This window comes from Oculina patagonica, chromosome 2 (genome assembly GCF_052425735.1).
Source record: "Oculina patagonica isolate OP01 chromosome 2, crgOcupat, whole genome shotgun sequence".
Taxonomy (NCBI): Eukaryota; Metazoa; Cnidaria; class Anthozoa; order Scleractinia; family Oculinidae; genus Oculina; species Oculina patagonica.
In genome coordinates this window covers 20,608,875-20,624,049 of record NC_135759.1, presented here as the reverse complement: position 1 = coordinate 20,624,049, position 15,175 = coordinate 20,608,875, and the positions used below count along the sequence as shown (strand labels likewise).

Below are 15,175 nucleotides of genomic sequence, written 5' to 3'. Positions count from 1 at the left end.
AGCACTTTTTTTTAATCTGTGATCGCATTCGGCAACTAAAAATTTAACCTAGCAAAATTTCATTAGTGATTTCTCATAGCAGGCCAGAGTCTGCGCGGGCCGGCCGAAAAAGCGAAAAAGACTGTATTACCGTTCCGCTGTTGTAGCTGGCGTTACAAAAAATTAGACCGGCTCGTGAATAATTTCTCTCATTACTAATCAGGAGAGAGGTTATAAGAATTAACAAAATCATACATCGATGTCATCCACACAGGCTAGCTAAGCGGTCACGAATAAACCACCAAACGATACTTCATATCGTGAAGAAAGCACATGGAAGTCATAGGTGTACAGTGAATGAATGCTTAGTGACCAAAGTGCAATACAGCGTTTTTCGACAGCTAGTATCTGTCTGTCATCTTTTTCTGCTGTTTTGGGTCCTATAACTGTTCAACGGCCAGATGCTGAGTGTATTTGAATTTTATTTTTTATGTTACATACACGCTTTTCAATTTTCGATATCTTTGCAAGCAATAAATAGACGTGAAAAGCGATCTCTTTTTTAAATAAACTCTGAAAAGTGAACGAGACATAAGCCCAGAGGGCTTTTGATTTGCTTTTTTACATATATTTTTTTTGCATATATTTCCAACCACGCGCTTTATCTTTTTTACATTCGTCAAAGCTATAGTAAAATAGCCGAAAGCTCATATTTTTTCTTAACTTTTTAAACCAGAGAACGCTATTTTACATTTTAATATGTCTCATCCTGGTTGCAGTTCAATTTTTAATTTCAGTAATGTTGCACATCACCTATGTGTCAATTAAAAACGTTTAAAAGTTATAGGGGTGTTCAATCATGCCACAAATAGGGGAAGGTACAATTTTATGCTTTCAAAATGCAGGTCTTTTGAAGACAAATTTGGTGTCAAATATTCAAATAAATTGGAGAATTATTGACCAAGTTATGACACTATGTGCCGATTGGCACTTCAAGGGGTTCTGACATGAAGAAAAACACTAAGAATAGTTTTATTCATATAGTCAAAGGATTGTTGAATCAAATCAGAAATTCTACTCAATACATGAAAAAGTCCACTTAAAGAGTGTTTCAAGGTTGCTTTGGGATTTGTAAAAGAAAAACAAATCAATAACCCAACTTTTTTGGTATGCTTGACAAGCATAATGAAACTTTTACAAAAGGATAAGTGGAAGCCAAGTGTAAAGAAATGGACAAAAAAGATAAGATTTTTTATTAACTGTTAAAATGAATTTACCTTAATTAGTCACAGGCAGTGGAAAAGCCAGGGCGTCTCTCTTGATAAACATGTGTGAATCCTGACTTGTTTTCCCTGCCTATCCTCATTTCCTTAAAAACGCACAAATTTAACATTTGTTCTATATTTTGTAGTTGTTTGAGGTACACAGTCATTCAATAACATTTTGCATGCCATTTTCAGTACAAATAAAGGCTCACACATATCTCTTTTCATTTTTCAGGTTTTTGTTAAGTTCCTCTTTCACGTTGTTGAAATGACTGCCAGCCGTGTTAATACGGTAACAAGAAGTTCCTTTGTGAATTTGGATTCACCAAGCGATGAGGTCTTCTTGTTAAAGCTGTTTGGTTGCATGTTAAAATGCCTGACACATCTGTTAAAATCAGGTTTGTTATTGTATCAATAGTAATAGTATTATAACAAATTAACTACGCTATCTGAATGTTAATCAACTGTTGCTTTAAAGTTAAAAGTCTCCGCTTTCTGTAGCAATTATACAGCGACTAGGAGTATTTCTACTCCTCCCTGTATGGGATGCTAGTCCCCATCATTTAATTTACCAGTACCCATTTATACATCTGTGGTTGGAGAGAGGCAACGTGGAAGTACAACAACACAACATAACACAAGTACACATACATTTACAATAAATAATTAAAGCTAAAAAACTTAAGTGACTTGCTTGCCCTAAGAACACAACGCAATGATCTTGGCTATGGCTCAAACCCATCACAGACCACTGCGCCTCCTAGTTGCTCCAAAGACGCATGCATAGATCGGTGTTTGAACCAGGCCTATGCTCCTGAATAGTGCAAAGTTATTAGTAAGAGTAAGACAGAACCTTTTTCTTGTTCTTTTTTTTATAGCAAACTTCAAGAAAGTGTCCCAGGTAGCGTCCTCGTCTCCCATCATTCAGCCATCTGTGGACTTCGTCAATGAAAGTGTGTCTCATCTTGTGGACACCCACCCAGTTCTAGTTCTGCAGTGGTGTCAAGTGTTAAGACAATTGAAGTACATGGACGCACACTTCTGGTGTGGATTTCTTGACACAGGATCACGTTTGAGCACCGGTAGAAATAGCATAAGTGGTATTCAATGAGTATTCATTTTTGCACTAGTCTGATCACGCCCCCTATTTTCTCTGGCTTGTCGGCGCCCAAGCAAAAATACTGCAGGGGATTTGAACGATCGCGAATGCAAGGGTCTGGGTGGTGGCTTTGCTCTTACTCTCACGTGCTTGCCAGCTAAAAAGAAAAGAAGCGTCTGTGGATTATTTTGTAACATGAATCAAAGTTTGTCGGAATAATATGAACTATCTAAAGGCAGGGTCAGTTCCTTTTCACCAATGGATCAACCATTTCTGACAATTTCGTCCTTTAAGCATGAAGATCCTTATAACTATCTGGATTATTACTGCTAAGCTAAATTTTTAATAGACAGCCAACTGTACCAACAGTTGATCGAGAACTACTCTATCCCTGATAATTTCAAAAACTCTCAAAGCTTAACTTATGGTACTTTCTCGCCATTTTTTGTTGTAGCTTCTGGTGGTGATGTTGAAATGGAAGGTCCAACGATGAACAAAGATGTAACTCGAGTGGGAGTGCTACTGATGTACTGTGATCTTCTCATAACACAGCACATGGTATGTGCATTATTGATATAACTCTGGAAGGCACTTCTTTATCATTTGAATAAGATTGAATGACATTTTAATGAGAATTTTTCACAGCTGTAAATGAGTATTTTTTTTTAAACTTACAACTTATGCCCCTTTATACAAGCAACGAACACTGAAAATCAGTGAATGAAAACTGCAATCTTGTTAAAACAGAGTTAAACTAAGCTCTTAGTTTTCATTGTCGTTTCATTTTGGGAACGTTTAAGTCAGGAGACCTCATTTTTAACTACCTTGCATCTTTTTCACAGATGAAACAAAGACAAACAGGACATTGGTGAAATATCTCAAAAGCTATTTTTGTACCCAACAGGAGCAAGGATCATTAGACCTCTCTCAAGCAGGGACTCTACTGAGGATGTCCCTTGAGGACCTAGTGCAAATGACAGAGGAACCACCCATACAAGGATTTTTAAGGTTAACAGTTATCTTGATTCATTTATATGGGCAGTTGAAATTCCATTCCATATTAGAACATGAATGCTGCTCTGAATTTCATGCACTTTCTGTAATTCACATAAAATGAGGGAATTTAGTGTTTAGTCAGTCAGATGATTGCCATGACCTATTTGTTTTTACATTTTATAAAATAACGGAGATTTGCGTCACGCACTGTGATTGGCCAGGTTCAGTTCATTACAGCTCTATTAGTGCACACAGTGTACGTCGCCGTTACTCACCTGATTACATAACAACCCAGCATAGTGTGCAAGTTCGTGACAAATTTTGTCAAAAACATAAATACAGCAATTTGCCTCTGAAGACACAAACTGGGCTGTCCAGGGAAGTTTATTTCTAAGGAAAAGCAATTATTTTGACATTGTGGCTTGTATGGTTTTCAAACATGGTAACTATGTAACTTTGTTGTACTGCGAGAAGTCCAGGTCTTTTGTTGTCCGTGGGGACAACACACGAGCGGCCCATTCGGCGCGGCCCGGTGGGCGGGACTCCGCTGCTCGTTTCAGCTCGCTTGCTTTCGCGTTCCGACTTTGTCGAGGGACTGCTGGCGTCTTGGTTGTTGCTTTTTGTGGTCGCACTTGCTTCGGTTGCTGTTTCGGCTGCCACTGACAGAGGAACATTTTTTGAACATCAAGGTAATCCCCTGGCGGGGCGACCAGTGGCTTTCGCGTGCGAGGATTGTATCTTTCTATAACTTTGTTTAAACTTGAATTCGATATCATTTTATTTCAGCATTTTGTACAGCACCCAAGAAGGAAGCAAGCTCCTGTTGGACTCTTTTAGTTCTTCAAGAACCCTTTATGATACCATGAAACAGGTAACTGCAGCTTGGAAATGCGTGTAAGGGTAATACAGCCCTGGGATTTTACACTGTTTTCTTGACGTAAGCCGGTTACATCATTGTCAGATGTGAGATTATTCCAATGAATGCTGTTGGAATGATCAGTGTTTTCATGTAGCATTGTTTATTATGATGTACAAGGTGATTCTAACTTTTGGGTAAAAACCCTGGTGGGCGACAGATCAAGTGAATTCTATTGAACAGTACTTTCAAGTTTAAGTTTCAGTTCTGTGTATAAAATCGTAGAGTGTCAATTAAAATTAAAGTAACTGAAAATTACTTTGATTTGGTGTTGATTGCTTTTCCATATTGCCGAATTTTTTCACATTAAAACTACAACTCTTTTGGAACTTGCACGTTTTTTTTTTGTAGTTTTCCTTTCTTGCCATGAATCTGTTCTTTGTAAACCGTGTAAAAATATCGGAAAGCTCAAACACCCGGTTTTTAAAATAGAATTACAAACCCAAAAATAATAAGGAATAGAGTAATTGTTTGTGCTTATAAAATAAACAGTAGATTTAATGACAAAGACACAAGGATATAGCCACCCATTTATTATTTTTTTTGTCTTCTAGAGCAACTAATACTCGGGAAAATTCCTTGAGTAACTTATTAATAACAAGTTTACTAGTATCTTTTTTCTTTCAGCCCAGCCTGATGAAGGATGTACTTCGCTGTCTAAACGGAGTACACCAGTCACAATCCCTTTACCTTTTAAAGATACTGGCAGAGTGTTTTCTGAACTCTACTCATCAATCTGTTATAAGGATGGCAGAACGTCTGATTTGCAAGAAGCTGGAGATGTGCATTGATGAACAGAAAGGGGTAAATAATTGGCCCCGCTTCGGTTTCTTAGTTTCTTTTCGTTCGATTTTTGCTTGTAGTGGTAGCTTGTTTCTTTGCTGCTTAAAGTAACATTTTAGCCCAACTAACATTAAGAAAGTCAAGAGAAGTGCCCTTTTCTGCAGATTGCAGTAAGATGAGATTCAGTTAAAGAATATTATCTGCGAGCGATTGTAATTTTTTTTTTAGAATGCAATGCGCTAAATTAAAATTTAGCGAGACGTATGATGATGTATAAAAATAGCTCTTTATCTCCTCAAAGTAGTCGTGTATCTGCTGAGAAGTTAAGGGTAATTTTTCCGAGGTTATCCAATTTTAATGTTGGCATGGTTTCGAGTTGCCCGATTTCCAGCCGTTTTGTGAGCCTGTGTTCGTTGGGAAGAGGATGACATACCGGACCCCCCCCCCCCCCAAACGGCTGGAAATCAGCCTAGGTTTCGAGCAGTTTCACTGTTCTTCTTTAGGTCTTGGGAGTGTAGAATAAACACTGTCACACAAGTCCTTAAGAAGGGCGGTAAATTGGACAACTTCGGAACATTTAAGTTAGGAAACAGTTCAGTTCTTGAATGATTCTTGTGGTTTTCTTAGATAAAGAGACTGACGTGCTGTTATTTTTGTTAGGGACCCTCCCAAGATTTCATGGAAGATGAGTTGAGATCTGTTTTTCAGATGATTGCATCAAAGAAGGCAGTAAAGTGGTAAAGTCTTCAATGCGTTTACCAGTTGCCTATGATCACAATCAGCGCCAATCTCTCGTACTTCGTCTTTAGCATTACAATTTTAAAAGATTGTTTCTAAATTGATTGAATCAAGTCTGTGCATGGAGCTCTTTTCCGAAGGAAAGTGCAGTTGCTTTTTTTTGAAAACAGCACACCTGCCTTAATGAACTGCAAATCAACCACTTGTATCCAGAGAACCCCCGAATATTCTTGGGAAAGAAATTGTAAAAGGTTTCTTTCCGCAAAAGGCGAATGCTCGAACAGCTATTTTTTTTAATTATCTAAAATTGCAGTTACCGACATTATCGACTGCGTTTTGGCAATTCACTCTGGGTATTTTTAAAGTAGCCTGTTAGCTACATGTAAAAAGGTGCTTTTCTTTACCTGTACAGCGTAAAGTGGATGTTTCATTTTATTCAATTGCATTTTTTAAAAAAAAAAGAAAACAATGGTGGGCCCAAACCAAAACAACCAACAAATATTTTTGTCTCGCTTCAAAAATTGTTTTCTACTTATACTTAGTACATTTTTTGATAAAAAAAAAAAACTTTTCTTTATTTATTTAAGTTTATTTTTTTTTTTAGGAATTCAACCCTGTTGTCGATGGTGAACAAAGTTCTTCCCTCCAGGTCACCGATTGAAAGAGAAATGCCTTGCAGTGAAGATCTAGCATCATCCATGAACAACTACACCATAGATCGGGTGACTGCCTACTTTCCATACTTCTTACTTTACAATGATACACTTGCAAAATTAAAAGAAAAATAAAGATACAGTGGAATCCAAGTTCCGAGCCTTCGTTCTCGCCAAATAAGATGGTTTCCGCCCAACATTCGAGCAATAAAGGAAAAAATAAAGTTACCAAAAAGACCTTTTAGCATGGTAACATGTTAAGTACAGCTAACAAAAACCTGCCAAAAATTTAGCATTCTAGTTGACCCCGCGAGAGAAAAATGGATTTGAAATCATCTACATTTCATTAACAGACGTTTCACGGCAGTTCAAAACAAAGTGGCGCGCGTTTTGAACATTTTTACGTGGTTTGACTTTAATTTTCTCGAGAATGCTTTATAGTTAAATCACTGGGTCACTAAGACAAATGAATTTCAATAAGATCTTTTAAACAGTATCAAAATGTTACCGTACTAGGAGTAGATTTTTGGTACCTAATTTTTGCACTCATTGCTAGAACTTTCAGCGGAATCCGTCATCAGTAAATTTCCCTTTGATTTGCTTCCCTCAATCGAACACTGCAATTTTTTTTCACCGATTTCGGGAACCTCCAGATTTCTCAAACCAATTTTCGTTTCCCTGAAAGGCTCGAGATATCGGGATTCCAATGTTGAAATAGTTTGATAAGAAATACCAAAGAGGTAAATTTAAACTAAACCAAACAAAGATGTTTGGGATTGAAGGAGATTGAGGAAGATTGTTTACGGTGGACAAGCTTGAAATATTTGTGCTTAATTTAAAAAAGATGGCCATCAGTGACAGATATCTAATTGAGCCTTATGTTGTGCACTGGACTGGACAACTTGATGTCGGAAGATCGATCCAGACAGATGTCCTTCTGTTGTATTCTTGTGAAAGTCACTTTCTTCTCACGGACTCTCTGCTTCACTCTGGTTTGTAAATTTGTGTCGGGAATTGCTCGATATTCTGGCAGTCGTAGCCCTGGTTACATACCATCACGATTCGCGTGTTTCGAGATCTGGCAAGAACAGCAGCAAGTAGATTGACCTTTAAAGCAGGTTACCCAGATGAAATGAAAAAAAAAAAAAAAGATGTGACTAGTATCTGCTCTTTAAATAGTTTTGTAAAGTAGTTCGTAATTCAGCCGCCCCGGCGGCTGCGATGAGTTTACTAATAAAATCTATATATCTAAATCTAACTACCTCATTTGTTTTGAAAATGGACTTATCAATTTTTTTGCCGATAACAGGAATGGTTTTGTCGTCTAGCTCAGCAATGCTGTTTCGCTGGTCATCCAAAGGACCAGAAGACAAAAGCCAACATCCCACACGAAGCGATTCAGATGCTCAGTGTATTGAATGTTAAGGAAGTCTCTGACATTGTAAATCATAAGGTTGGTGTCCTTACGTGGGAGATAGAAGATAAATACACCTTTTTTGATGGTTTAACATATACCCTAACACGTGTGGATATTTTGTGAGATCCACGTCGCGATTTTGTTGCGAGCATATTACAAACTATTGTTTATTCTCCCGAGCCAGGATGCCCAGAATGAAACTTCCTGGTGTTTCTATCCTAGGTATTAAGTATAATACACGACCCCACAAGCATTGTGCTTTAAACCCTATCGTGTGTAAATAAAGGTTTTGATGATGATGATGATGATGATGATGATGATGATGAGGTATCACCTTACTGAATTAAAGAAACTTCACTGAAGTAAAAAACCTCCAATTAACAAATTCATGGTGAACCACGTGGTCATGGATCCTATTCTTTAACATAATTTGTAACGTATTTAATGACATACTTTTCTTTCTCGATCCAAGGACTTTGACTTCTCACTTCTTGAAGAATGCATATTACGTGGTATAGAAAGAACACTAGTGATGACTGCAAGAAGACAAAATACAGAGGTAGGTGATATGCGGGGTAGATTCCTCGGGGTAGATCTTTAGTCTGCATCCGCAAACTGGATGATCGTCCATCTCTCTTACTTTAGCTCTCTTTAAAAGGCCTCTCTTTGCAATGATCATGTCAATCAGTCCTTTACTTTGTCTTGTTTGCTATTTAAAGCTGTACTCGTCCAAATAGGTGGTAATCGTTGCATCAAAAGAAATTCTTTGTTAATACTGGGCTACTATGACCAATAAAATAAGTATTTGTTTCATGGGCTCTACCCTACAAACTGCAAGCTTTAGATTACAAACAGTGCAAAAAAGTTTCCTTTGATTTGTTGCTTGGTCGTCCATCATGATCCCACAAGCTGCAAGCTATAGAATACAAACAGTGCAAAAGCAAAACTTATTTGTTACTCTTTTATCTTATTAGGAAGCAGCGAGTGATTTATACGGCAATACAGAACACTTTGAGAACACGGACATCGATCATTTATTGCTGGTGTCCAAACACACTCTATTCTCCCAAGTTGAACATATTGCCAAGGACATCATTAGAATTCGAACTTTCAGAGGTAATTAGTGTCACGTTTTTTTCAGTCCTTATTCTTATTTATGCAATCAGAATTAGCACGTGTACCCCAAGAGTTGCCACGCTAGCCATCCTTATTGTCATAAACATGGCAGATCTGGTTAGTAATGGTTGAAGACCGAGTAGAGTCTAATGCTGTCTGTAGCCATGCAAGTAAATGAATGTACACATAGCTTTATTTTAACGTCAAAGGAACTATTAAGTTGGTAAAACTAACTGGAGCACTTTGTACGATCCGGTCATATGGTTCAAAATCAGTCATGCTGGACTGCAAAACTCGCAGTGGGACATTCAGAGCATAGCGACTCGCACCAGTCAAGCTTCACCTTCCTTTGTTTTGGATGTCCCATGGCTGAGTTTGTACCATGTGACTGCGTCGTACAAGGGGCCTTTTGGGGCACTAAGTGTTGATTGTCAGGTCTTCTTGGTTCAGTTCGGCCGGGTGACTAGAAGTAAAACAACCGTCAACAAGAGGATATTGTCATAATATACTAGAAAATGTTCAAAAACAGCATAAAAAGAAAGCTGTAGCAGTCAGTTACGATGATTACTATTTTGATCCTGGGGCTGCAAGGGTACTAACAGTTTTGTTCTAATTCCAGACAGTGAAAATTCCTCTAAAATACAATGCTTCACTCTGGCCTCTGACCGACTGTCAGCTCTCTGTAATGACACAGATTGGTGCAAGAATGTCACGTGCCTCGCTAGGGCTCTTGTGGCCTTTGCTAGTGCCATTCCTACGCTTCCCAAACATTGTAAAATTCCTGAGTCTGGACAAGAAATGATTTTTCAGTTTATCTTTGTTCCACTGGCGGTGAGAAATTGTTTGCACTTTATTTTTTCTTCTAAAATAAGGCTGTGAATTGGAACTTTTATCACGTGTACTCTGTATGTAGTGACCATATATTGGCTATTTGTAAGGGTTTAATTTACTGATAAAATTATCGTGTGAGAAAAATGTTCTGGTATTGCAGAGCTGATTACACGTATATTTTTGTTAAGGCCATGTTACACGACGCAATTTTTCCTGCAACTTGCAACGCAACGATGACGACTAAAAACATTTTGCAAGTTGCAGAGGAGGTGTCACATACGCGCAATTTTTGTTCGCAACTTGCAACGCGCCTGCTGAATAATTAAAATCTCAGTGGCAACGATTGGCTCTGAGCGCTCCGATTGACTGATTCCAACACAATTGCGTTGCAGGTTGCGCGTGATATGTTAACAAGCAACGCTGCGAAAAGTAGAGGATAGTTCAACTTTTTCTGCAACTTGCAACGCAATATTTTGTTGCATTGCAGGTTGCGAAGACGGGGTGTTACACGTGCATTTTTTTCGTAACTTGCAACGCAACAAACGTTGCGTTTCAAGTTGCAGGAAGAATTGCGTCGTGTAACATGGTGATGCGGCATGCTATGGCAGTACCAATTGACTGAGCGTGCGCTGTGTTATCCAATCTGTGCTGGATCTCCAACCTGTGAAAGATACACTTGAATTGTTAATAAGGTTGTTTCGCCTACAGGCCTGTTTATATGGAGAAACGTCCCTAGTTGGATAGTTTCCCTTCCCCGAGAACTGTGGCAAGTGTTTACATGGAAAAATGTTGGCTTGGACCAGAGTCACCCTACCTTCAAGGCCAGTGACCCTTCACCCATGGATACCCTGCCCCAAGCCAGTTTTGCGATTTCTCATGAACACAGAGCTCGCTGCAATTTTTTAAGAAGTGTACGACAAGTTCACTCGGTCAGGGTGGCTCGGTGTGGTGAGTGACTGTAACCCTCCCGCCAGGACAACATTTCACCACATAAACAGACCCTCAGCAAGTTACTTGGTTAAATAGGAGCTCAAAGTAAACAAATTGCAATTATTATTAGACTATTAACCGTTTATTGAGAAATTCAGTAAGCCGTTAGAGTACATTCAGAGTATATTTTTTATCTTGTTGGCAGATGATACACTGCAACTTTATGAATGGAAAGCGCCCATGTTCTTCAGAACTCAAGTCTCACCTTGAATGCCTTGCAAAGGTAATCCGGTGTCAAACGAATCAGGGCCGACTTTTGTCAATGATATATTGATTAGCACGTTCTATTATTACTGGCCGAGAACTTTTGTCTGTAGCACCTTCGAGAGAAATTCGCACTCCAGGTTTGGCCTGTACACTGCAAGAAATTATTTGCAGTGGTTAACGAAACTGAAGTCCATTCTTAACCAATTTGTGCCAATTCTACATGCATAAAGTTGTTTCAAAGAAATATTTTTTTCTTCAAGACATATGGCTGAGATGAAGAAACTAATGAACTATACCTGGAAACTTTGTCCTCTCAACTGGTAAACGTACTGCAAACTTGATGAAATGAGAGAAATATTTAAACCACATGGTTCTTTTGATAAGTAGCTGGTCTACAATGTTTTCTTTTTCCCGTACTTTGGTATAGTACTTATGTACAGAAAATGTGGGATTTTATTGATCGTGCGTAGTTTTGCATTAGAGTTTTTTCACCACTGATATCTTGTCTAGTCTAAAGCGACAACACTCCCAGTTTCCTTAATGAAGACTCTAGGCAAGGCGCTCAGGACCCGGTCACACAAGATTAAAATTCAAGGTTTTGTCTTGCTTACTTGAAACTTGTAAAAATGACTAATTTACTTGGTGTAACTTTCGTGTGAATTACAGTTCCTTAATCTTGATTGCTCTAAAAGCATCGGAGATCTGGAGTTCTTTCCGCTGGTTTGCTCTGCCATCAGTCACGTGCGTGTGCTGTTAAATGCAGGTGAGGGGGAAAACAGTTGGAGGCAAGTTCATGTTTGACTGTCGGTAATCGCTCTTTAGATCGTCGAGCAATGTGGTTAGCAATCTGTCTTAATTGAATGTTCCCCAGCCGGCCTTCATCATCTTTGTTTCCTTTTGTTTTGTGATTTTTGTTTGTTTGTTTGTTTGTTTTTTACCTCAATTAAAGGGACTGTGTCACCGCTGAATTTAGTCTATTGCTTGCTTGGAAACTTAATATCTGCGAAGAAATTACTTCTATGGATCTAAATAACAAAATCATAGCTTTATTTCAACCAAGAATTTCTCCAGGGCATTAGAATTTAAAGTTACAAACAACCGAGACTACAACTTTGAAACCTGTTCAGCCTAACAGTATTTTAATAATCTATATCGCAATCCGTCTCAATCTTCTTCAGTTTTTGTCCATCCGTACTTTCTTTTGTATTTGCTGTGTTATTGAAATGTTTCTTCACTGTCCTAAGTGGTTATTTTTATATTTCACACAATTTGGTTGCCATTTTCCAGATCTAAATGTGGCTAAAATCCGTGACACAGTTCCTTTAGCTGTCATTTTCAGGTTTTCGATTCTTTTCTGCAAAGAGAATTTTGTACATCGCAAACATAAATTAATAATTCGTGACAGACATGTAGATCCATTAGCTTTTTAAAAGTGACTTCCTAACTGAAGGTTGTAATTCCAATCTTCTTCCCCTCTCTGTCTAGCAATTTTTGTACAATTGTTGTTGCGGTAGACCGAGTTTAGCACCTACGCTGCGCAGGGTTTCGAATTTTGTTTGGCATGACTGATAAACGTCACTTTTGAGTTTATGGTCGCCGTTTAATGCAAATCATTATGTTTGTCTGTTCGTTTCTTTAGTTGATGGCGGCGCTGACACTCACGAAGAGTGCGCTTACACGGGTGAAGCTGAAATTGATATAACTGATGATGGTAAGGAAGATTCTAAGTTTGTGCCATCGATTTTATTCCTTCCTTTTCTAGCTGCTTACTTAAATCTCCTGTTGTGCTTTGCAGGAATTCAAATCGCCAGAAAAGCTTGTGGTGAAATCTCACTGCTGATCCACCGCCTCCTTGGCAACGTAAAACCAGGCTCTGGCAGGAAATCCTCTCTCCCTCCATTCCTGATTGGCCCGTTTCGTGATGTAATAGTAGGATTGGCGAGACAACCGCTGGTCAACAGCTATGCACGCACCTTGCCTTTGGTGTGGAAAATGGGTTGGTCACCAATCCCCGAGGGCCCACTTAAAACAGAGCTTCCGCCTCTACCAATAGAGATATTAAAAGAAAAAGACGTGCTAGATGAATTTGTGAGAAGAGTAAACTTTATTGGTGAGCACTTTGTCAAGCAATATCCTATCTGCTGTAGACCAGTGTGAAGATTTTATAACAAAAAAGAAAAAAATCACTCAACTCTGATAGGTTAGACAAAGGACATTTTTACTGTTTGGTTGTAAAAGCCACCAGAGGAATCTGAGTACGAGAGTTCCAAACTAGCCACGCTTCAGGTGTGGTCTCTTCCCAGATTACACTAAACATGATATTCGCACGAGATGTCGCCGGGCTCGACTACCGAACAGAAAAGAAAAGAACTCTAAAAGTGTATCTATATAATTCATTTTAGGCTGGACGTCTAGGCAGCAGTTTGAAGAAACATGGGCTGCTCTTCTCGGCGTAATCAGTTCACCGCCATTGCCTGATACAGTCTCCACAGAGGTTTGTAGCAACAAAGTCTTTCCTCAGTTTCCTTTACCTTCACTCTCCGTATAAGAACAAAATGGTTTTTGGCAGACCCTTGCAGACAAACAGGAAACGTTTTCCAATTCTCATTATGCAATTAGATAATATCACTTTTCACCTGCAATGTCGCATCAGCTTCTTACTATGAAGATTTCGCATGTTACCCAGCTTAATGGGATTTTGTCCAAAACCTGTTGATTTACCTTCTGTACAAATTAATTTGTTGGGGGTGGGGGTGGGGGGGCTTGTTGGGCGTGTTGGTCTAATGGTTAGCGCACCGACTCAGGATGGAAAGGTCCAGGTTCGAGCCCTGGCTTGGGTCATTGTGTTGTGTTCTTGGGCAAGACACTTTACAAGTTAGGTGTGTGGAGGTTGATGGAAACAAATATTGTCACCTGTTAAATAGTTCAGCGTCTAGCGTTTTGCGTGTTAGCGTCCTCGTCAGCGCTATTTCAACAGTTTTGGATAACCTTAGTTGTTTGTGATGAACAAATTCCTATAGAACTGTAGCATTTTTCTTGACGAAGAGATTGAAATGTAGCGTTGTTTTTTTTTCTTACTGCATTCCAGGAGGATATGGAGTCCACGCATTCTTGCTGCTTGGCAGTCCGCTGTATCTCAGAACTGCTGCTTCAGACAACCTTATACCCAGTCCCAGGCAACCCAACCACTAGTGCTTATCTTCATAGACCGAGGCACAGGGACCTGCCTTTCCTTGGAAGCAGGTGTGAATACTAAATTCCTCCGTTGGTTGAAATATTAACTTGAGTTAGTTTAGGAAAGGAATAGATCATTAAATTAGAGTTTTTACTTGCTGTTGCTTTCTTGTTAAGAATGCCAGTGTGGGTCACAAAGAATTCAACAACTTGAAAATTTAATTTCGGTTATCACTAGCAGCAGTGGTACTAGTAATATCACTAGCCATCAGGTTTAAAGAAGCTCACCACATACTAAATTATGTTTAACAATGAGCAAACTTACTTTTTAATCGAACGAAATGTCAAAATAATAGTTTGCTAAAGAAACAATAATAAACCAAAAAGAAACAAGGATGACTAAGATTGGTATAGATTAAAACCGATTGTGAATGACGAACAGGATTCGTCGAGATGCGCCATATGTCACATAGGTCCTTTAAAATTTGGATTATCCGTTCTTCTGTGTTTATGTTTTACTTGATGTGGTCGTTCTTTTCTCACATTTAGGGCAGGGAAGAAACTAACTTTTGTTAGAGGCATGGTGGAGGAAGAATTTGTTGCTATGTGCTGTACAGGGTAATAGTCCATTCTACTTCCTCTGCCTGGCCTTTGTGGAGGCTGGGGTGACCTTGCATTGATACACCTCTCTGCTTTTTGTATCCAAACTAGTTAGCATCAGAACAACATGATTTACACAACAAAAGCATGAGGTCTGTATCCAGTCACCTTCCCTCACTCTCATTCAGGCCAGGTAACTGAGCAGACAACTGTAAAATGGCCTATTCTGATAAAATCTTGCCGTATATCGTTAATATTAGGTGCATGATTAGCGGCGACCGTTAGAATTAATCTGCCTGAAGATCTTCATTATATATGCCACTCTATGTTGTTGAATGCAACTCGCGCTGTTACAGATTAAGTACTGTTTCCTCACGGAGAATGCGATTTAACTCATTCAAAACTCATCAA

The 15,175-nt window shown here is 38.9% G+C and overlaps 1 protein-coding gene across 1 annotated transcript in view; it reads left to right on the top strand.

Annotated features, from left to right (window-relative positions):
- Positions 1-15,175, top strand: part of LOC144643432 (huntingtin-like) — a 49,164-nt gene that overhangs the window by 26,548 nt on the left and 7,441 nt on the right. The window contains exons 35-53 of the mRNA XM_078502686.1: positions 1,480-1,642; positions 2,123-2,326; positions 2,798-2,901; positions 3,248-3,351; positions 4,126-4,210; positions 4,883-5,059; positions 5,699-5,775; positions 6,381-6,498; positions 7,739-7,882; positions 8,319-8,405; positions 8,821-8,962; positions 9,582-9,793; positions 10,929-11,006; positions 11,657-11,753; positions 12,630-12,701; positions 12,786-13,100; positions 13,393-13,484; positions 14,079-14,233; positions 14,714-14,782. Of these exons, the coding sequence (XP_078358812.1) occupies positions 1,480-1,642; positions 2,123-2,326; positions 2,798-2,901; positions 3,248-3,351; positions 4,126-4,210; positions 4,883-5,059; positions 5,699-5,775; positions 6,381-6,498; positions 7,739-7,882; positions 8,319-8,405; positions 8,821-8,962; positions 9,582-9,793; positions 10,929-11,006; positions 11,657-11,753; positions 12,630-12,701; positions 12,786-13,100; positions 13,393-13,484; positions 14,079-14,233; positions 14,714-14,782 (2,495 nt within the window). The remainder of the gene's footprint in view (positions 1-1,479; positions 1,643-2,122; positions 2,327-2,797; positions 2,902-3,247; positions 3,352-4,125; positions 4,211-4,882; positions 5,060-5,698; positions 5,776-6,380; positions 6,499-7,738; positions 7,883-8,318; positions 8,406-8,820; positions 8,963-9,581; positions 9,794-10,928; positions 11,007-11,656; positions 11,754-12,629; positions 12,702-12,785; positions 13,101-13,392; positions 13,485-14,078; positions 14,234-14,713; positions 14,783-15,175) is intronic.